This window comes from Cornus florida, unplaced genomic scaffold, assembly GCF_030987335.1.
Source record: "Cornus florida cultivar Cherokee Brave unplaced genomic scaffold, ASM3098733v1 CherokeeBrave_3.0.0_Hap2_Chr05, whole genome shotgun sequence".
NCBI classification, from domain to species: Eukaryota; Viridiplantae; Streptophyta; class Magnoliopsida; order Cornales; family Cornaceae; genus Cornus; species Cornus florida.
In genome coordinates, this window is record NW_026775575.1 from 111,277,715 (window position 1) to 111,299,882 (window position 22,168).

The window sequence follows — 22,168 nt, forward strand, 5'->3', positions numbered from 1 at the left end:
AAGAGGAGGAGGAGTAAGAATGAAAAGAAAAGAAAAATTAAATATATTTTTTAAAAATAATTATTTTAGTGGGCATTTTTGTAAAATTTTATAAATTATAGGCCTATTTGCAATAAAACTTAATTGGCCCAAGGGTAAATAATTATTTCAGGGGGCATTTTTCAATTTTTTATAAATTATTGGCCTATGTGTAATAAAAATTAATGGCCATTTTCTTAAAATAAATTATTTCAGGGGAGCATTTTGAAAACTTTTATAAATTATAGGCCATTTTGTAATTAAAATTAATGAGCCAGCATGGGCCAGGGGGGCATGAGCCCCACTGGGCCTATGCTGGCTCCGCCCCTGTTCCGAGCTATTGCATTCTTTTAATTGGTGAACAAGTTCAGATTATGTTATAAATAAGGTTCGTTTTGTTGAGACATCTTGAATAAATTTAATAATATTAATTTTATAATTTGTTTGAGCTTTGATACTATGAAATATATCGATCTATTTTTTGCTTTCATTGTATCACATTTATTTAACGTATCACTAAAAATATTATTTCGATTGAAGTCGTGTTTGTTTGGATTCAAAATTGCTCCCAAGTTTGCCCATAGACTCACTTGCTAAAATGGGAATGGCAAAATAAGCAATAATATAATAATAGTGGTATAGTTTTGATATTTTACGAAGAGTTAAATAGTAGAATAATAAAGCGTGAATAGATATATATATAGATTGCAACGCGTCCCTTTAACTTGCCGGCTTCGTCGTTCGCAAAACTGTTACGCGTCCACGCCGTGTACACGTAAAACTTCCGCGGGACCCCTTTACCACTCCTTTTGAGCAAAATTACTTTTTTATTTTTTATTTTTATTCTTATGTGGGTGAACAATGAACATAGTTGTAGTTTTTATATTTAAATTTTACCAAATTAATAAAATGCACCATCTTACCCCAAAAATAAATAAGTAACAAAAAATAATAATAATAATAATAATAGAAGAAAAAACTATATGGTAAGTGTACTGTTTTGCTTTTGTAATACTTGAAGTGAAAGTTTAGAATTGTTCGTACATGAAAAATTAAAAGGTAAATGTACGGTTTGTTTTTATACATACTTAGATTTGAGTACAAGTTTAGAATTACTCGCAAACAACAAATTATTGGTTTTGCTATGATCTAATATTTTGGTATTCAAATTAAAAATGTCGAACACTTGATTAGTCCTTATCAAATAAACAAACAACACCTTTGAAACCATCCATATTTAGAGGGTAGTCATATTCTTATTTTTTCTAAATGTTTGCAATGAGAGTACAAATTTATCACTACTGAAGAGAATCATGTGTGAATTCAGACTTGGGGCTATAAATAAGCAAATATATATCCCCATTCAATAAAATTTAATAAAAAGGAAAAAAAAAAAAGCATTTTTAATGTATAAATTCATCTTATTTCTTTTTTTTTTGCCCTTTTCCTTTCCCTTTCCCATTTCATTTTTTTTTTTCTCTCACTGGATTCATGAACCAAAGATATCTCAATACAATATTTTTTTTAAAAAAAAAACGAAAATCATGTAATAATACCAGATAATAAGTTCCACAAATATAGGGCACACTGGAAGTTTTCAGAAAGTCCGGGGCAAAGTGGGAAATAGAAAGCCCCCTTCCTTGTTAGTTCTTACAGATCGAATTTAAAACGTCTTCTCCATAAATAACCCTCCATACGCGGGTCTCACACTCCATTTACGGAGAGATAATAGATTGATATATATATATATATGCGTGTGTAACTGTATATATATATATAGATATCTATCGCTGACGCAGCAGAATACTGATTCAGTACAGCAACAAGCTCCACACATGGCTAACAGACTATCCCTAAGCTTCCTCTCACTCCTCTTCCTCCTCCTCTGCGGCGTCGCCTACGGAGGCCGTCTCATCTCCGACGGCGTCCATGACGATTTCCGCCAACCGTTCCTCCGCCTCTATCCGTTCTCGGCATCAGATTCTTGCGAGCAGTCGTACGGTTTTATGCCCTGCACTACCACCGCACTAGGCAATCTCTTCCTCATCATTGTCTATGGTTACCTAATGTTCCTCGCCGCCACTTATCTATCCAATGGAAGCGAGCTCTTGTTAGAGATTCTCGGCCCTGGTATCATCGGCGGCCTCTTTCTTCCCATTCTCGGCGCTCTTCCTGATGCCATGCTCATTCTTGGTACGTATATAGTCTCATTGAACTCTTTGTTCGATTTTATTTTCATCTGGATTTTCCTACCGGAGGACATTATATAAAAAGATTGATTTTTTATTATTTTTAAATTGTTTTGGGTCTGATTTGTTCATTGTTCTGTTTTTGTGTGTTATGAAAAATGTAGAAATTTTATTTAGAAATTTGTTTCCTAGTGTATTTGCTGAAAATCGAGTTAAACGGCCAAATTTCACATCTCTGAAAAGTAAAAAGTGGGTTAGAAAACAAAGTCAATTTGAGAGTTTTCTAGAAACTGTTTTTTATTCTTCCAACTTCTATATTAGACTGTTCATGAATCATGCCACGTAGAGTAGAAGGTAGGAGGTGGTTTGAACTGGTGCGCTGAGAAGGTCAATGGAATTTAATGCAGTTTTAAAATTTAGGGTAAATAGTGTTGGAGAATTCCAGAGGAAGGATGTAATTTAGGATAAGAGAGATTTGGGGATTTTGTGATCATAATAGGCACAAAGCTGTTGCATCTTCCACAAAAAAAAGTTTGATCTGTCCTATTTGATGAGCTCTATGTCCAAGCGTCTCTCAGTTACTAGCAATCATATATGAAATTCTCTTGCATGATGCACTAATTTTGATGTTTTGGTCTGGTTCTTGAGTCAATTAAGCATGCAATAATTTCTATGCGAGACAAGGCTAAAATGTGCAAAAAAAAAAAAAAAAAAAAAAACACCATAATAAATGTGCAAAAAATAAATAAATAAACGCATTGTTTTTACCAATATAACTGCTTTTTCTGTTTTTTTCCTTTTAAAATTATTATAGAAATAATTCTATAATTTCTTGATTTACCTTTACTCATGACACCCGTCTAGTTGCTTTCATAGGTGAATTGCGAAGATTCTTAAGGAAGATTAGATTTGCGAAGGAAACAAAATCAATCAGTAGAAATCAAAATTATAAATAAAGAAAGTTCCCAATTCTAATCTTGATTGAGAATCTTCACCTTCCTCAGTATTAAGGAGTATAAAAGGGTACCTAAATTAGGTGAAATCAAGACCTAACATATGTGAAGAAGTCAAAAGCTAAAGATTAAAGCTAAAGCCAGTATCTTATAAATAACACCGAGTACAGTGAAAAAGATAGGTCAGCAACTCAAATTTATGACATTATTCTGTGAGAGTTATGGAATGCATGCTGGGACCTTTTCTTGAGAAGAGAGGATCCTTATCCCAGTGAAAAAGGGACAGCCAACAAAGAGTGGCTCCCATTAGAGGATATGGACCTCAATATGACCCACCTTATCAATTTTTGGTATGTCTTACACTTGCAATATCTGCACTTTCCCTAGGCCTTTCATTTCTTCTCAAGTTTTTATTAGGACCTTTGTCTAATTTATGATTCATTTATTGGGTTCTTTCTGCTACTGTTTTACAGCCATGACAAGGCATATACCCAACATTTAACCACATGTTACTTCTATTCACTCCCTTCTTTTTGTACAGTATCTGGACTCTCTGGAAGTGCAGAAACTGCTCAAAGTCAGGTATCAGTTGGAATGGGCTTGCTAGCTGGCTCAACAGTCATGCTGCTTACAGTAATATGGGGAACCTGCATTATTGTCGGCAAGTGTGATCTTCAGGATTCAATTGCAATAGATGAAAAAGATACCAAGGGATTTGACTTGACTGGTATGTCCCTGGACTTGTGTTTATTTATTTATTTATTTATTTTTATCTATTTTGTGAACATGAGATATGATTTGAAGCCAATTCGCTATGGATTACATAATCCAAAATTTACTCCTATGCAGGGTCTGGTGTTAGTACTGATATCTGGACTAGCTATGCTGCAAGGATCATGGCAGTATCTGTCATCCCTTTCCTAGTCGTCCAGTTACCACAAGCTGTCCATTCAACATCAGGAAGGCATTTAGCAGTCTTGATTGCACTTATTATCTCCCTCCTACTACTTGTTTCTTATTGCCTTTATCAGGTAATTATATTTTCCATGTAGTTATTGAATGTATTGTGGAGTGATGCATCGATTTATTTATTTATAGTTAGCATTACGACTGTCTTATTAAATTTTCCCTTTAACTTTATGTTCACACAACACTATGAAACCACTATTTTTTTATCTACCCTGTTTTAAGTCTATGGTATCCTCCTTATACTCCCATTTATTAGATCTTGGAAATGGTCGTATTCTTGGTCACAGAGTTTCACAATACCATTACGTGTACTTTCTGTAATCTGAATGAAAGAAGTACCAACAAATAAGTTTCATACCATATTGACTCTGGAAGAACTTCTACATAAGCTAGCGTTTTGGAGAGTGAAATCATCCTTAATTGCATTTTACTAATTATGTTCAAAATAGAAGGTACATTTGACTTTTCACTACTCTCTGTTTATAGAATGAGTAGAACTCATATGAATGCAGCCATGTAGTTACTGTGAGCTCTGTTCCTAGCCATGTAGTTGGTTGGTTAAATCTTTACTGGTTATTATGGTGTGAATCTTGCGACTCTTCAGACTTCAGTTATAATTGAATCTTGCGACTCTTTAGACTTCAGTTATAATTCTTCTTTTTTCTTTCAAATTTTAATACAGGTGTTTCAGCCATGGATCCAAAGCAGAAGACTTGCTTTTGTAAAACATAAGCATGTAATATCGGGATTTCTGAAATATATGAGAACGAGCTCACTAGAAGGGCTCCTCACAGATGAGGGAAAACTTAATGAAGATGCTATAAAGAAGTTAGTTTTCTCTAAACTTCCTGCTGCTGCCTTTTTTGAAGACTATACTGTTTTCTGACTTAACGGATTTTAACAGGCTTTTTAAGATGACCGACAGTGATGGTGATGGATATATTTCAGCTCCTGAATTAAGAGCACTGATTGTAGGAATTCGATTTGAAAAGATAGGAGAGGATGATGCTGCCGATAAAGTGATGAAAGATTTTGACATGTCTGAGGATTCTAATATTGATCTGCAGGAGTTTACCAATGGAATCTTAAAATGGCTAGAGGAAGCCAAGCGATATGGTGCTTCTCCTGAGACTCTGAATGACTTTCATGAGGTATGTGTCATGATGACTCACTTTGTATATTGTACAACCAGGATTATAACATCATCGAACAAAATGCATTTGCAGCAATCAAAGCGAGAACATTATCTATTGGGGGATCAAACTGACGATGCTGCTGAGGGTGTTGAAAATCCCAGGTGGACCACATTTAAAGCAGCATTATTATTGTTGCTGGGAACTGTCATTGCTGCTGCATTTGCTGATCCTTTGGTAGATGCTGTTGATAATTTCTCTAGTGCCACAAGCATTCCTTCTTTCTTCATCTCGTTCATTGCACTGCCTATGGCAACGAACTCCAGTGAGGCAGTGTCAGCTATTATCTTTGCCAGCCGTAAAAAATTGAGATCTGCCTCCTTAACATTTTCTGAGGTTTGTTTTTCAGTTGATGTTATCATTTCCTATATATGGCGTTGACGATCATAGCACCTATAGTCATGCAACTAGCTTCTCGATCATTGGGCATTAATCTTTTTGGTTATTCCAATTATTGACTATAATACTTAAAATTGTCCTTTCCACACCATAGAGTGACGGGGGAGGGGGGTTACCATGCCTAGCAACTGCATCTGTGTATGTCTTGATGTAATATCCGAGCAGGGGGCAGTCCTTGTTACACATGCTCGGTGACATTGTTGGTGTATGCCTTGGTGTTGTAGCTGAGTATGGCCCTTGTACAGGATTGCTTGCTTGTTACCTATATATGACGGCCAAAAAAAAAAAATCCCCCATGATTTCAAACTTTCCATCCTACTAAAAAAGGAGAGTAGGAATTGTTAAATCAATATATACATATTTGAATTTGGGGATTTAATCTGCATTATTTGCTATTTTCAAATTGTGGAACAATAACGAATATTATACACTATCCTCAATATATTTGCACGTTTAGGGAAATTGCAACCTGCTACAAAGTGGTACTGATACTATATCTTATTTCCTTGTGTTTTTGGTGCAGTTATATGGTGCTGTAACCATGAATAACGTACTATGCCTTTCAGTGTTCTTGGCCCTTGTTTACGTCAGGGGACTGACCTGGGACTTCTCATCTGAGGTGTTGGTTATTCTCATTGTGTGTCTTGTAATGGGTGCCTTTGCCAGCTTCCGGACCACTTTCCCTCTCTGGACTGCTTCTGTAGCTTTCTTGCTTTACCCATTCTCTCTGGTTCTGGTGTACGTTCTTGACTATGTTTTTGGCTGGTCATAGATTGATAGAGGTAAATGGTAATGCTCTTTGGTGACTCTAGTTAATCATCTTTTGCATATTACGTTCTAATTAACTGATTAGGATTTTTTTTTTTTTTTGGTATGTTCGAGTTACATAGCATTACCACAACTAACTTTATTTCGGAGCTATGACATGGCAAATTTTCTAGTAATATAGAAAGCCTATTCTTCGTCTTGCCTTCTCCCCCCCTTGACATGTTTTTAGTATCTTGTATAATTTTCAAATAAAAAAAGGGAGTTTAGTTTTTCTGTTCTTGTCTAGCATTCGAAATCTTTATATAGAATTATATTCCTGACTGGTTTGACCTCAATGCGAAGTTGTGAGCCCAAAATAGAGCTCAGATTATAGAGACATGGAAAATATATTCCAACTATAAAATGGAAAAACTAGAACAGCAGAAGACTAAAATTAGGGGAGTGATTCATTTTATATATTTATTTTCCCTATTGGCAAGACGATGTTTTATTCAAATTACCGAAAAAAACAAACAGACAATGTTTTTATTCAGCTGTTTTAAAAGTATATCAAGTTGTCCATTCTTTACCAGTCAGTTTTGTTAAATAATATACCAGCAACTCGCTCGTGTACAGATTATTGTTGGGAGAAAAATAGAATAATGTACGTATTGGTGTTGGCATAATATGTGCAGACTCTCATTCCGTTAAATAAATGAATACAGACTACAAGCAAAAGAAAATCCAAACACAGGGAGGAGAGAAAAAAAACAAATCAATTCCAGAATTTCCCCAGAGATAGAGACTGACGTAATGTCATTTTGGTCTCAGATCCGATGGTCTCGGTCAATTACAGATTGTTATTATTATTATTATTGTGATCGGTTAGGTTCATATAATAATTTTTTCAAAAGTTTATGACCTAACAGATGGATGGCTTATATAACATTTTTGTTTTTGATTATGAAGTGGGCTTTGATCTCAAATTTGGTTTAATGATTCAAACAGGACAAACTTGAGTATCGAGTAATAATCGCATTTGGAATTTAGTTTGATCCAAGCCAAGCTCAAACAATAAAAAGCTCACCTTAGCTTAATTCAATCAAATACACATCTTTGTCCATATTCGACTTTTATTGAAATTGTTGTCCCAAAACATCTCTTTATTTGGTTTTTTCACAAATGCCTTAAAAGATCAAGGTGCTGTATGATAAAATAAAAAAAATTAAGCACTAAAAATTTTGAGAGCTGAAAATTTTAAGTATTGAAAATGAAAATTTCTCCAATACTAATTTAAATTTAAACATTCAATGTTTAATAAGTGAAGTCATTTAACTTGATATCTCAAACATTGTAAGTAGAATTTGTTCAGTAACTTAGTAACCTTGAGAATGACGATATCCAAAGTGGTCCCTTTTCTGTAATTTCATTTACTTTTCGGCACATGCAAGATGTACAACAAAGCAATCAGGAAGGCCCCTTTCCCTCTTCTCAAACAATGAAAGAGGCCTGTTTGGTTTCCCTAATAATTCAAAAAACTGTTTTCAGATAAATAAAAAACTTGTCCTCTTAAAACAGATATTTTTTAACTAAATTTTCAAAAAACTGTAAATGAAAAAAAAAAAATTATACTGAAGTTATCTGAAAGCAGAAAACTATAATGTCAACAATCTAAAGCCAAACAGTCCCTAACACTCTCTCCAGAGTCTCCACACACAAACAGGCACATCCATGGGCCATTTCTTTCGTAACTGATCATCTGCAACCATAATTGAGGTCAGATTTTGGTGACCCTACAAAAGCATAACAAGACAAAGCACAATCAGATTCCCACAATCCACATGCAAAAGTTTGTTACCTATCAAGGGTGCCTGACTCATCCACCATCCAAACAAATAAACCCAAAACTTTAAAAAACACAACCATCAAACAAGATTGTAACACCCAAAACAAACAAACTGTACATCACTCCCTATCTTTCTTCTCTCCCCACTCTCACATGGCCAAGATTTGGGCTTCTGTCTCTTTCATACTCATTACTTACACATGCAATTTCATACCTTCACTTTACCCATCAACCATTAAAATTTCATTTCAAGAAGTTCCTAGTGTGGTCTCATGGAGAGGAACAAATGGCCTGCCAAACACACCATAAGAAGTTGCCTCCTCCTCATTTCTTAAAGTGAAACAAATTTGGCCTTTTATAACTTCAGATTCAGATCAACACCTCCTACTTCACCACTGCAGTTGCCCACAGTACTTGCTGCTTGGCCAATTTGAGCTTTTGCATTCAGAAAGAAATTGTAAAATGGCTGTTGTTGAATCAACCCACTTGGTCCCTGCCGATGAATTGGTTCTTCCATGCTTCCCTAGAAATTTACATAGAAGCAAAAATTTTAAGATATCACCATTAAAATGAATCAGAAAATGGAGGCATTCGTAATGGTTTTTTTATTTGTCGTTTAATCTTACTTGATAATGACAAGGTAGAGGTTCAACTTCAGATAATTCGCGGTAATAGGGGACTACACAAGCTGCAGAGGTCTTATATTTTGTGCTTGGACGTGGCGAACTAGCTGTGGGAGGGGCCAACGTGAGAAAATCTCCGTTCAAACCCCCATTTCCTCTGCTAATTTTATCTGAATTCGATTCATACATTGTAGTTGAGCTTAAAGGGCTTTCTCTGGACAGGGTACAACAATAATGTGAATATATAGCAATTACACCATTATCCAAGTATATAAGGTTAAATAGATCAGAAGTAAGTTAACCTGAAAACAGGGTTGCCGGGTTCAATATTACTCGCTCCTCCATTGCCACATGAAGCTGATTCATCTGATCTGTTGATGTGAGGCGCAAGATAGGTAGGAGGAAATTTGCACCGGAAAGAAGGGCTTGTTGGATTGTCTAGAGAGAAAGGATATGATCTCTTCACGCCAACCATCTACATTTTGTACAATCAACCAACCAAATTAATGAAACAAATTCTTTGAATTCGGTCATGGAAAGTAATAAAAATTGAATTTACGAAAATCCGTCATTATAAAACATATCTCAACATCAAAGTAATGTAGGGATAAAGGTTTAAAATGAAACAATGGAGTATGGGAAAATGATCTTTCAAGCTCTCCATTTTCAACATTTCAATTGATTGCTTGACCTATTATTAGCTCTATTTCATTAGTAAAACCAATTCCACAAAATTCCATTCAATGAATTTTCTATTTTTTTCTTTTATTCTAACCAACAGTCCTTGAGACAATTGATAAAGCTGAGTTATGTAGAATTTAACCCAAAAAAAAAAAAAAATCTACCGAACTCCAACAAAGGAAAAATGTATAACTAAATTATAATGGTTAATATAAAATAGAAGAATTGACAAAGCTCTCCATTTTCAACATTTCAATTGCTTGACCTATTATTAGCTCTATTTCATTAGTAAAACCAATTCCTCAAAATTCCATTCAATGAATTTTTTATTTTATCTTTTATTCCAGAAACAGTCCATGAGACAATTGATAAAGCTCAATTATGTAGAATTTAACCATAAAAATTCCCATGTTCTAGTTGTCTCCATCTTAATTAAAAACACATTTTCTACTGAACTCCAAACAAGAGAAAAATGTATAACTAAATTATACAGGTTAATGTATAATAGGGTGAGAAAATTCAATTAATTAATACGAACATTACCTTCTCTTCCTCTGGGCATATAGGTGTGTAGTAGTTGCCATAATGGCTTTGGTTTGAAGGGGGCTCCATCTGAAAATTTATAACAGATGATGAAGAAGTCCCTGAAGAGACATTCACCTACAATTTCAAGACATAATTTTTTTTCGTCAATTCAAACAAAAAGCCAATAAAAATCCCAAAGAATAATTAACAACTCATGAAGAATATTCGGAGAATGCAAAACATTCAATTGGCAAACCATTGATGAAGAAGAAGGTTGCTGAAATTGTTGTGCTCTGTGCATCACATTTTGGGGAGGCCAAGATTCAAAAGGCAAATTCATATTAGACCTATAAGTGAATCCATGGTGATCCAACCTATGATTCTCCCCACCATCAAGATTGTATTCACAATTCCATAACTTAGACCAATTTCCATGCCCTGAACCCATAACAGCTGACCAACCAATCTCACCATCACCTACATTCAACGGTTTCGAAAATGGTACAGAATTTGGATTCAAAACATCCAAATTTGGAATCAATGGGGCTGGTCTAAAAATAGAATTCTTGGAAGAGAAATGGGTGGGTGATGGTGGTGGCAAAGGGGAAGAAGGGGATGGGTTATGCCTAAAATTAGCACCTTGAACAGCTAAGCATGAAGAATTAGGTGATATAATTGAATTGGGTGGCAAAATAGAAGCAGTTGGTACAGCAGCATCTTTCTTTTGTTGTTCCTCTAACCTAATCTTCTCAAGCTGAGCAACACCAAGTCCTCTTTGTGGGACTTTTTTTTGCTTCAGCTTTTTTGAAGATCTACTACCACAACCACCACCACTGCCACCACCACCACCACCACTACTGCTATTACTATACTTTTGGGTGTGTGCCTCTTGAACCATACTTGTCTCAATCATCTATCTAACTACAAGCAATAAGATAATGTTCAAGTAGTGAACCACCCTTATGGGCTATATATATGGAAAAAAAATAACCCATACCATAAATTGAGACACTGAATATCTTAAAAAAAAATCAAAATCTGAGGGTTTGAAGAAGAACCCAAATGGGAAATCTAGAGGAATCAAGAGAACCAAAGTCAAGAGGAACAAAAATCTCCATCCAAAAGATTACACAAAATCTCGCAGGTTACAGAGTCAAGATAGGCAACTTAAATGGAAACAAGAACCCCCATAATTCAGCAAAGCTCGTATATATATAGAGAGAGAGAAAAGTATATATAGAGAGAGAAATTATGTGAGAGCTTCGGATTTTTCTCAAACCCAGTGGTTGGTTTGTCTGAGAGACAGATCAGATCACTAAATTATGAAAACCCATTTTTTAAAAATTCAAACTTAAATGCAAATCTAAAGCAACTATTTGAATACCCTCTCTCCCTGTCTCACTAATTTCTCGCCCAAATCCTCGCTCCACTCGTTTCCTTCCTAGACCGACTCTCAAGACCCCTCTCTCCTCTCTCTCTACATATCATAGTCTCGTGTCTCTCTCTCTAAGTACCCACCATATTCTCAGACCTGGAGCTCTTTTTTCTCTCTCTAAATTATGGTTTGAGGTATAAAAGGAGTTAAGAGCCAATGTTGCTAGGCAATCTCACCTTCGCCGGTTTGTTGCATTTGAGGGTATCCTTGGCTGGCTTTTGCAGCTTTTGGACCAACCTGTGGGACCCAAAATAGTACTGACTGCTACACCAATACATATTCCATGCATGTAAATACTATAATTCTTCATTCATGATTCCACCTATTATATGATTCCATCTACATTTTGTACTTCATTTAACTGAACTCCTTAGTCACCTCCTTGCCATAACCAATTGGATAAATTTAAGAAATACTATTCAAATTAAAAAAAAAAAAAAAAAAAAGAAAAAAAGAAGAAGAACATTCTAAGCAAATGCACTCATTTTATTTTTATTTTTTTAAAAAATATATATATATTTAAATGACAAATTCACCCTTAATACTTGATTCTTTTATTTATGTGTAAGGGACAACTGTGTCATTTTACTTTAAAATTTTGGTGCATTTGATTAAAATGAAAATGCGAATAAGGCTCACTTGTGCAATATGACACCTTTTGCAAGGATAGGGATATCAAAATGGGAATAACGCTTACCATTGCACTATAAAGCTTAATATTATGTTTGGTACAGTGAAAAAGAAAAGAAATGATAATATTAATTAGAAAACAAAATAAAAATAAAATAAAATAAAATAAAAGGAGAGGACATTATTAACCACTCATTGTGTTTGGTTATTAGGTAAAGGAAAAGAAATGAAATTATAGTAATTATGTTTGGGGAAAGAAAGAAAATGAAAGTATTTAAATAAATTTACATTCATATCATTTCTTGTAGATTTTGTCTTTTATAAAAGTAAGGACAAATTTGGTATTAATAAAATTTCATTAAAAATGTTAGTCTTTCATTTCTTTTCCTTCCCTTTCCTTTCATTTTTTTTTAGAGGATTACAAAACCAATACTTCATGCCTAATTTGTATCCTTCCGAACCCCTCCGTTTCCTTTCTTTTCTTTAAAAAAATTATACCAAACACACTATTTCATTTTCCTCCATTACCTTTTTTTTTTTATTTTTTTTTATTTTCCTTCATTTACCCTCCAACCAAACTGGGCCTAAGTTACTTGGTAGAGTTGCATAACGAATCGTCGTAAGTCAATGACCATTCTTGTTTGGATTCGACTTGGAACAAGAATGCGTAACATTATCGTTTCTATCTGAACTCACTACACTCTCATTGCGATTGAACCACTTTGACGATGGAAAAACCTGTAACGATCTGGCCATGGACTTGGCTCGTAGTGTGAACGCTTGGCGTGACATACAATCAATGATTAGGCATGCTCCAATCCACTTGCAATGAACCATATGCTAACTATCCAATTGAAAATCTTAAGTTATTAGGTAGAGTTGCTTACCCAGCCTTATAAGTTGAAGACCTTTCTGGTTCCGAACAACCTAGAACCCATAAAATTAGGCTTGCTTCAATAGCCTGAGCAAAGCTGTTGGAGGAGCATTTTCTACTTTGGGTTACAATGAACTCAGGTCCACATAGAAGCTGTAGTTGAGTTAATGCCAACCATAGCTTGGGCCTTGAACAATGATGTATTGGAAAGAATTTTGGTCCACAATCACGAGATTTAACTTTTAAACTTCAAACCCATCTGATTTGAGAAAAAATTGTTGAATCATTTTGCAAAACTTAACCAGGGCAGGACTAAAAAAATTCACCAAGTTGCCCTAACAATATCTTCAATCCAAAGTTTATTTGTCTCCATGCATGTAATCGGAAGACAAATTTGTGGACTTATTTAAGCTGAAGATTAAGAAAATCTTGAGATCCAATTATTCAATGAAGAAAAGAGAGTTGAAAAAGGAAAAACAAGTAGAGAGGTCAAGATGCCAAACATCATCAGATCAATTATTATGCCATGCCCAATGGATTTGGCTTTCCAAATGGTCCACCTCACCCACAACAAACTATATCTAAATTCTGAAAACAAAACAAAACTTTTGTCCTCAAGAGGTCCGGGAAAGACAGTGGAGCCTCCATGACACCACCTGTTTTTGTCATTAAGATACCAAGATTTTGTTAGATATACACAAAGATATAAGCATCTACTTAAGATTCTCCTTCCCATAACATTTTATATTTATATGGGAATTTTCAGGAAATATGAACTGTAAGTATTTGAAGAGCAAAAGTATAGAGAGAATTCAAATCTAATATATATATATGTAAGTATTTGAAGAGCAAAAGTATAGAGAGAATTCAAATCTAATATATATATATATATATATATATATATATATATATATATATATTAGATTTGAATTCTCTCTATATATATATAAAAATAAGATTTGAATTCTCTCTATACTTTTGCTCTTCAAATACTTACAGTTCAAAAATAAAAGACATGTTATGTTATTATTTGCAGCTGTATGCATAAATTTTGTAGGTCACAAATTCACAATGAGCAAGACCACACAGTAGGGATGACAATAAAAGACATGTTATAAATATATATATTAGATTTGAATTAGATTTGAATTATATATATAAAAATAAGATTTGAATTCTCTCTATACTTTTGCTCTTCAAATACTTACAGTTCAAAAATAAAAGACATGTTATGTTATTATTTGCAGCTGTATGCATAAATTTTGTAGGTCACAAATTCACAATGAGCAAGACCACACAGTAGGGATGACAATAAAAGACATGTTATATATATATATATTAGATTTGAATTAGATTTGAATTCTCTCTATACTTTTGCTCTTCAAATACTTACAGTTCAAAAATAAAAGACATGTTATGTTATTATTTGCAGCTGTATGCATAAATTTTGTAGGTCACAAATTCACAATGAGCAAGACCACACAGTAGGGATGGCAATTCAGTGGGTTCGGCTGTTTATATTTTGAATTTAGAATTATACCTTAATAATTGATCACTAAAATATATAGCATACATAAAAAATTTACATGAGTTGTGGAAGGAGATCGGTCGTTAGAGGATCTTGTCCCACGTCAAACGTGGATGGAAAGAGTCTTGAACATATAAGTAGCACCACTAAACAATTAAGTTTTGGGTCACATGACAAATATATGACCATACAAATGATTTGAGATTCTTGGTGTTGTTTTATAAAAATTAAATTATATTGACATTCTTTGAGGTTTGACAAATTCTATATAGGTAGACTATTCAATATTTATTACTTTGACTCTCCTAAGCTCGTTCGGTGGAGCCCGAAAAGTGACTTTAAGTGTAAAAAGTCAATAATGTCCTTATATTATATTTTATATATATATATATATATATATATATATTGTATTTTATAAATTTTGATCAACAAATGCTACTAGTGTTGTTTAACAAAGGTCAATGTAATAAACTATCAACCCTAACATCAGGGGAGGTCAGGGCAGGCCCTGGCCCAAGACGACCAACGCCCATAAGTGATAGTCCCCCCGTCCCCCCCCCCCCCCAAAAAAAAAAAAAAAAAAAAAAGAAAACTATTAATTGAGGTTAAATTGGGCAATATGTTCACAATGGGTTGACCGAGTGATGGTGAGTCCGAAGATCTGACCAGTCTGTATAATTATGACATTGTGAATGATCCAAATAAAGCCCGTTAGGTTGATCCATGTCTTATTTGGTTTTTGGGTTCCAACTTATTAATTAGAAACAAAAATCTGACCATTTTTCTTGTGGTACCTCAGCTGGTTGGTCTTACTGGGCTGAAGAGGCCCAAATAGCAAACTGTAAGCTTTATTGTTTAAGAGTGCCATTTTAAAGCTCATCAGGCAGGCCGAGACATTTATTATAATCAGCATAGCTTTTGATTTTTTATTTATTTTTTTTATCCCGACAACGTTAGTGTGTAAGGCTTAGTTTGGTTAGCGTGATTTATGTAAAATGTTTCTTTTTGTTTCTTCATACTCACACAAATGAGAGTTTTCTTACACAAATTAATACTCCTAAATTGATTACAACACTTTTACTCTTGAAATTAAAATTATTCGCTACACTTACAAAACAAAGTAAACTAATCTAATAGCAGAGTGCTAATATAAAATGAAAACTTCCAAAAAAAAAAAACTATATAAAGAGACATGTACATATCTAGATATGTATATTTATTTATAAATCTAATTATATATATTATTTTATCACTATTATTATTATTATTAAATTCATAAGGGTAATTTAATTGTATATATTATTTTACTAATATTATTATTATTTAATTGTATATATTATTATTATTTTACTATTAAATTCATAAGGGTAATTTTGACATATAAAATCATTTTCCTTTCATTTTCTTGATATCCAAACTAATTAAACAACATTTTCTCACAAGTTTCTTCAAAAAAAATTTTGCTAACCAAATGCATAATAGAAAACTAATTTTTTTTTTCTTTCACTTCACTTTCCTTTCTTTTACTTTCCATCATCAATTTTTAGCTAACCAAACGGACCTTAAGAGTCTCAGGGGTATAGAGTTGTCAGAGATTCGAAAGGTAAGTCATTGAAGTCTCGCTTTCGAGCCGCATTCCTGACTTAAATAGTGCGTATGTTATGGAACCAATACACGTGCTCTATTGGGGGGAGGGGGAATTGTTAGTGTGTTCGTATGGGGAAAGATGGGAGTGAGGTTCGAACCTCGGCGGAAGCTGCCCTACCGCTGGATTCATTAAATGATGAGATCTTTTATATATGGATTAATTGATGGGATTTTTATTTTTTATAAACGAAAACGATAAATTTTGATTTTATTTATTTATTTATTTATTATTAATTATTTTTTTATGTGGTGAAAATGGTGCCCTTATTTTAATACAAGGGAAAATAGTACAGACACTCTTCATATTTGAGATAGAAACATCCATCTACAACTTAAATACTTTTTGGCCAATAACAATCAAAATTAGAGAACGTCATTGTTCAAAAAATGTATAAATTGTACATAACTATCTTTAATCCAAACTTAAAAATTGTCAATGTAATTTACCCATAATATAATGATGATGGGGCTGACACCATTTCCATTCATATAAAAGTAGTTTCATGAATTTTTATTATTTATTATTTATTATTTATTATTATTTTCCCTGACAAACAAACGGCAAGAAGATCAACACGAACAATCTTTCACGGCTAACTCCAAAATATCAACCGGAATATGAATAAGAGCAATATGAGGCCGAGAAAGTTGAGCAAGCACATGAGTAACTCTGTTGCCATATTGACGAACATGACTAAGGCCAGAACAGGAGAACCACTCCAAAAACACTTGCACATAAATAATAAAAAAAACCCAAGAGAAACAATCTCAACCGGGCCACCATCCACTCCATTCACTTGCACATCACGTACCCCCTTATATTTTGATGATTTGGATTTCAGACATTCCATTACATTTTTTCCTTACACACTCTACAATACCCTAGAGGTACATAAATAGAATAAATGCCGGGCCGACAGAGCACACTTGTGTAATGTGATTTGACTTTGCGCCATTTGTGTTATTTGGATTTTATTCTATAAAAGACACTTGGAAAAATAATTGTGAAAATTTGACAATTAACAAAACACAAGACTACCGGATGTAGAAAAGCCTTTCTTTTTGGTACCTCAATAAACCTGTATACTTGCCAAATAACTAAATAAAAATTGAACCTATATATATGGATGAATAACCATCAGAAATTGAACCAATTTTTTATAGATGAACTTATAACAAACTTTATCACCTGATCTAAACTGGATTTTTTTAATTATTTTTTATTAATTTATCTACGGAGATGGAAGTTAATGAATTAGATTTTCCATGGAGTGAAGACAGACCTCATGATTGAGGACTGTTGTGATAATCATCATCACTCATGGAGGAAAGTATACATACTGAATGTTCATCTATTTTCTTGCTCTCACGTGGATGTTGGAACTCTGATATATAAATTATGCGCCAATCATGGAGCTGGATGATTGAAACTTCAGCAAACAGTTGTTTAGATTCTTCAATCAAATATTTATCTTTCCATTTATTTCATTGCAGCATATATATTCAGCAAGAAGGGTCCGGTCTACAGCGTAAAATTATTTCTGCCAGCAAACTTTTGTGTTTTTTTTGTCAGTAAACAACTAAACAAGGGATCTTACATATAGTCCACCACCAATCAGGCCTCCATTGTATATTATGGTACTATATATATACTATATAGTCCATTATTCTCTTGTGGGGTAAGCTCATCTGAATCCAAACAAGGGATCTTACATCCCCAGATTCATTTACCTGTAAACTCTGCATTATTATTGTTCATCATGAAAGTACAATTTTAAAAAACATTGAACTCTCACCCGCCATTGCTCCAGACAAATTCCTCTTAATTGTATGCTGGACTGGACCCCTTCAATTTTAAATGTAATGCAAATATTTCCTTCATCTGTTACTCATTTAACCAAATTATTCAACAAGCTCATCATAGCTATGTTTGCAAAATTTGGGTACTACTTATCAACCATAAAAAAAAAAAAAAAAAAAAATTAGCAACAAAAAATACGCAGTTGTCAACATCGCAATTGAAGTATATTAATGTTTGTACATTTATTTATTATATTTTGGACCTACTAAAAATATATAGTTTCCAGCTAGACTAAGATTTTTATTATGCACAGAGATTTACAGTAGGGGACCACCAAGAAGTGATGGCCAAAACCACATTAATCCATCCAGAATTTAGATTTCTTGGTCTCATCACATTCATCATCTTTCTTGGTTCCTCACTTCCTCCTACAGCTAGACCCCACTCGGTCTCCCTTGCTATATCTCTCACGGGGGTTACAGATAACGACCTTAGATTCCCCTACAACCTAATGGTGAAGTAACCTTAGGAACCGATCTTCTTAAACTGATCCTATCTGGTTTCATAACCTATATCTAACTTCTATATTAACACTTGCTCTAGCTCAAAGATTCATGCTTTACTCCTTGGAGTAATTTCGGTTTCTAAGTTGTTGATGGCTGTACTTGAATCTTCCACAAGTACGAGTCAACTTACTGTACGTCATTATATAATGTCATTTATATTCCTAACTTCATGATAACATCAGTTTCTACTTACATAAGATTAATCGGATTTGTCCAACTGTCGAGCTCCCTCCTTTGAGTTATTTTAGTTTCTAAGTTGTTGCTAACTTTGCTTGAATCTTCCACAAGCAAGAGTCGACTTACTACACGTCATTATGATGTCATTTATATTCCTGACTTCATGATAACATTAGTCGACTTATATAAGATTAATCGGATTTGTCCAACTCTCGGGCTCTCTATCATCACTCTTATGATAATTGGGTAATCACTCTTATGATAATTGGCGCTCAAGATTTCCCAAATGGAGCATTTTAAGAAAATAATTATAATAATAAAAAAATAACACTACTACAATAGTAAAATTACAGGATTCCACTCTATATAAGTGTGAAAGCTTGGGTGAAGATTGAATTATGAAAGCAAGTAACCCTTAACCTTCTATAATCTCCACTACTATTCACCAGAAAATGACTTCTTTTAAAGAGAAATAAAAGATGGGGAAGTTTTTTCAACTCTTTTTGAGGGTTAAGGAAGATGTTGGGGCATGAAATGTACAATTAGAAAGCACTAAAGCAACAATACTTAAAAAGAAAGAGCTCTCTTTCATCCACATGATGAAATTGACCATTTCTAAACAGAGCAAACAATCTACGTGCTCATCCCATTTTTCAATTCTGAAAGCGACTATGAGCTCAGATCGATATCAAGTATGCCAATGAGATATCAAAAAACTTTTTGCTGTTTGTCCATCTGGGTTGCCTTCTTTTGAGAGAATTCTATTATCATCTCTCTCAAGACACTGCTAAAATAAGAATGGTTGACCTGTTTTTAGGAGGAAATATGAAGAAACTTGATCACAACAAACTACTCCAGTAGAGTAGTACTAGTACAAACTCAAGAAACCAAAGTTCAGCAAACAGTTGTGACATACAAGTCTTGAAAAGAGCAATCAAATCAAATCAATCCATCATGGATAACAAAGTTGAGCTCCATGAGCACACTTGTGGAGCAAAGCAGAAGAACATAAACTAAATAATATAGAAGCAAACCGGGGACTGAAAAAACCCTAAATACAGTCAGATTAATTTCTTCTTCCCGCGGAGTGGCCATTGAACTGAAGTGACTGAAATCTCCTCCCTTGCTTGCTTTGTATGCGCTTCAACAGCACCAATTGCTAATTTTTCATGTTGATGACAATTGACCCTATTGGAGTCCTGAAATGTCAGTTCAATGTAAAGGTAGACCATTTCTGGGAAAATTATTTAAAAATTGGGTAAATCAAAGTAACGAACTTTTAACACAAATGGGTATTGAAGTAATCACCTGCAAGAAGGATAAAGTTCCAAGTCTAGAGCTCATTCAATGGCGAGAATCAGAGGAAGCAGAGGACGGCTTGTCAGAAAGGCCGTCGTGCTCCTCTTCTTCACCCTGAATTCGTGCCGGAATTCGGAATCCGGGGAATCCACCGCCTGAGGTGAATCCAATGCCGGACATGGATGATGGATGGATCGGCAGCACTTGATGGTGGTGGTGCTGATCACCGGCTGCAATTGAAAACGGATCTATCCAAGCACGAAGTGAAGGTGAGTTACTGGACTGAAGGGGTCCCCTCTGAGCAAACTGCTGGTTCTGGTCGAACAACGGCTGCAGCAACGGCGGCGTTGGCGGAGGCGCACTGAAAACAAACCCACCTCCTCCACCATCACCGCCGGTGTCTCCACCGCCATTCCAACCCAACATTCTTGAAAATCGGCCGAGCTCTCCGTGCTGGTGCTCAGACCACCCCGACCCATCAAACCCCATCTGGGTGTGCCCTGAAAAAAGGGCTTGCTGGGTTTGGTGATCATGCGCAGAGCTCTGATGCGATTGGTGGTGATGAAGAAGAACTGGGTCTTGGAAGGATTGAAGCGAGAGCCTCAGATCCTGGGTCTGACAGCTAGTTCTCGACAGCAAATCGCGTGGTGGGAAGTTCTGAAACTGAATCACCGACGAATTGGTCTCGGCCGAAGCACCCATTGGAAAGAAAGACTTGATGTCGGAGTCCATTGTCGGCGGCAAGAAGCTCGACTCATTCTCGCTCATGTGCATCTGTTGATGCTGGTTCTGAATGTTACTACATCTCTTACCTGAAGAAGACGAACCAGCGACGTTTTCGACCATCTGTTGCTTTTTAGCTTCGAAATTTTCCTTTTCAGCAGACACAGTAGTTGGGTTCCATGCGGGTAGTTCTGCGAGCTCGTCAATGGCGGTCTTGGCCTTTTTGATGAGCCAATCGACCGCTTTGCTGGGTCGGTCGAAGCCGAGACGGTCCTGGACGTCGTAGAACTGAATTGCTGTGTGCGCAGATAATCGGACACGCCGGTCTCTAGGACCCTTTGCGGTGCAGACCTTGCTGTGCCGATCTTTGCGTCCGGTGGACCGAACAATGTGGCCTCCTTGTACTTCAACGATCTCGCCGCCACCGGCGTTTCTCAACCCGAATTTTGACGACGATGTTGTTTGGTGGTTTTGCTGGTGAGTGTCTCCCATTTTCTCTGGCAATCTCGCATGTTCGACGTTTTGCTCCAATGAAGATGAAGATGGGAAGCAGGAGCGTTTATTGGGTGGTTGTGGAGGCTGATATTGTATCTCTAATAGTGGGTGTCCATGAAAGGCTGCTTCTTCTTGTTGTTGTTGTTTTTCTAATTGGTCTTGGTCCTCTTCTTCTTCTACATATCTTGAATTTTGAACTTGGTTTTGGTTTTGATGATGATACTGTTTTTGGTGGTGCTGCTGATGATGATCATTCCTCTGAGGATCCAGTCTCAGACTCTTATGCTTTTCCTGTTCCAGCTTTTGATTGAGAACACACTTTTTGTTTAGTGGGTTAATGTTGTTTTCTCACTCCTCTCTCTTTGTTTTCCACTCTTCTCTAGCTTCTTGTTGTTGTTGTTGCTGTGCTGCTTCTTCTGTACCTGCCACCACTCTGAAACCTGATGTTGCTGCCTCTGCCTCTGCCTCTCCCGAAAGGCCCTGCCATTCAACCCTACAAATTCCATCACCCTAATCACAACCCAGAATTAATCCTAAATAACAGAGCCTAACCCACCTAGCCCATCTCTGATCTGTCTCCACTCAGATTGTGATAATAGGCCTCTATGTGTACATAGTACTGTGTACTAACCAAACTGTTCAAATATATATTATATAGAGAGATGACCAAAATTCAAGAGAGATTACAGTAAATGTCCTGCAATTGTTTCATATTTTTCAGAGAGAAAGGGCAAGAGGGGGTGTGGAGGTGGTGGTGGAACAGTAAATAATATAGGGCAATAGGAAAGAGGCATACTTTCACTGTCCTATAACAACCCTTGATGCCACTGATAAGGGTGGCAGTGTTTGG

General features: G+C 35.3%; 3 protein-coding genes across 4 annotated transcripts; 1 reads left to right on the plus strand and 2 right to left on the minus strand.

Moving 5' to 3' along the window:
- The first annotated feature begins 1,721 nt into the window (after window positions 1-1,721).
- LOC132308593 (sodium/calcium exchanger NCL-like) lies at window positions 1,722-6,762 on the plus strand. The gene is made up of 7 exons (XM_059806716.1): window positions 1,722-2,211; window positions 3,702-3,887; window positions 4,010-4,191; window positions 4,812-4,957; window positions 5,034-5,280; window positions 5,356-5,658; window positions 6,245-6,762. The coding sequence occupies exons 1-7, from the start codon at window positions 1,854-1,856 to the stop codon at window positions 6,491-6,493; spliced, it is 1,671 nt and encodes a 556-aa protein (XP_059662699.1). The 5' UTR covers window positions 1,722-1,853; the 3' UTR covers window positions 6,494-6,762.
- A 1,107-nt stretch (window positions 6,763-7,869) lies between these two features.
- On the minus strand, window positions 7,870-12,427 carry LOC132308595 (uncharacterized). The gene is made up of 5 exons (XM_059806717.1): window positions 10,400-12,427; window positions 10,162-10,278; window positions 9,240-9,412; window positions 8,941-9,151; window positions 7,870-8,837 (listed from the first exon to the last, which is right to left on the minus strand). The coding sequence occupies exons 1-5, from the start codon at window positions 11,054-11,056 to the stop codon at window positions 8,670-8,672; spliced, it is 1,326 nt and encodes a 441-aa protein (XP_059662700.1). The 5' UTR covers window positions 11,057-12,427; the 3' UTR covers window positions 7,870-8,669.
- A 7,213-nt stretch (window positions 12,428-19,640) lies between these two features.
- Window positions 19,641-21,664, minus strand: LOC132308596 (transcription factor TCP4-like). Of its 2 annotated transcripts, none has more exons than XM_059806719.1 (2): window positions 20,110-21,664; window positions 19,641-20,000 (listed from the first exon to the last, which is right to left on the minus strand). In XM_059806719.1, the coding sequence occupies exon 1, from the start codon at window positions 21,313-21,315 to the stop codon at window positions 20,146-20,148; it is 1,170 nt and encodes a 389-aa protein (XP_059662702.1). In that variant the 5' UTR covers window positions 21,316-21,664; the 3' UTR covers window positions 19,641-20,000; window positions 20,110-20,145. The 2 variants fall into 2 exon arrangements, with proteins under 2 accessions (XP_059662702.1, XP_059662701.1); XM_059806718.1 differs by having other exon boundaries at window positions 19,641-19,989; window positions 20,110-21,461.
- Window positions 21,665-22,168: the final 504 nt, after the last annotated feature.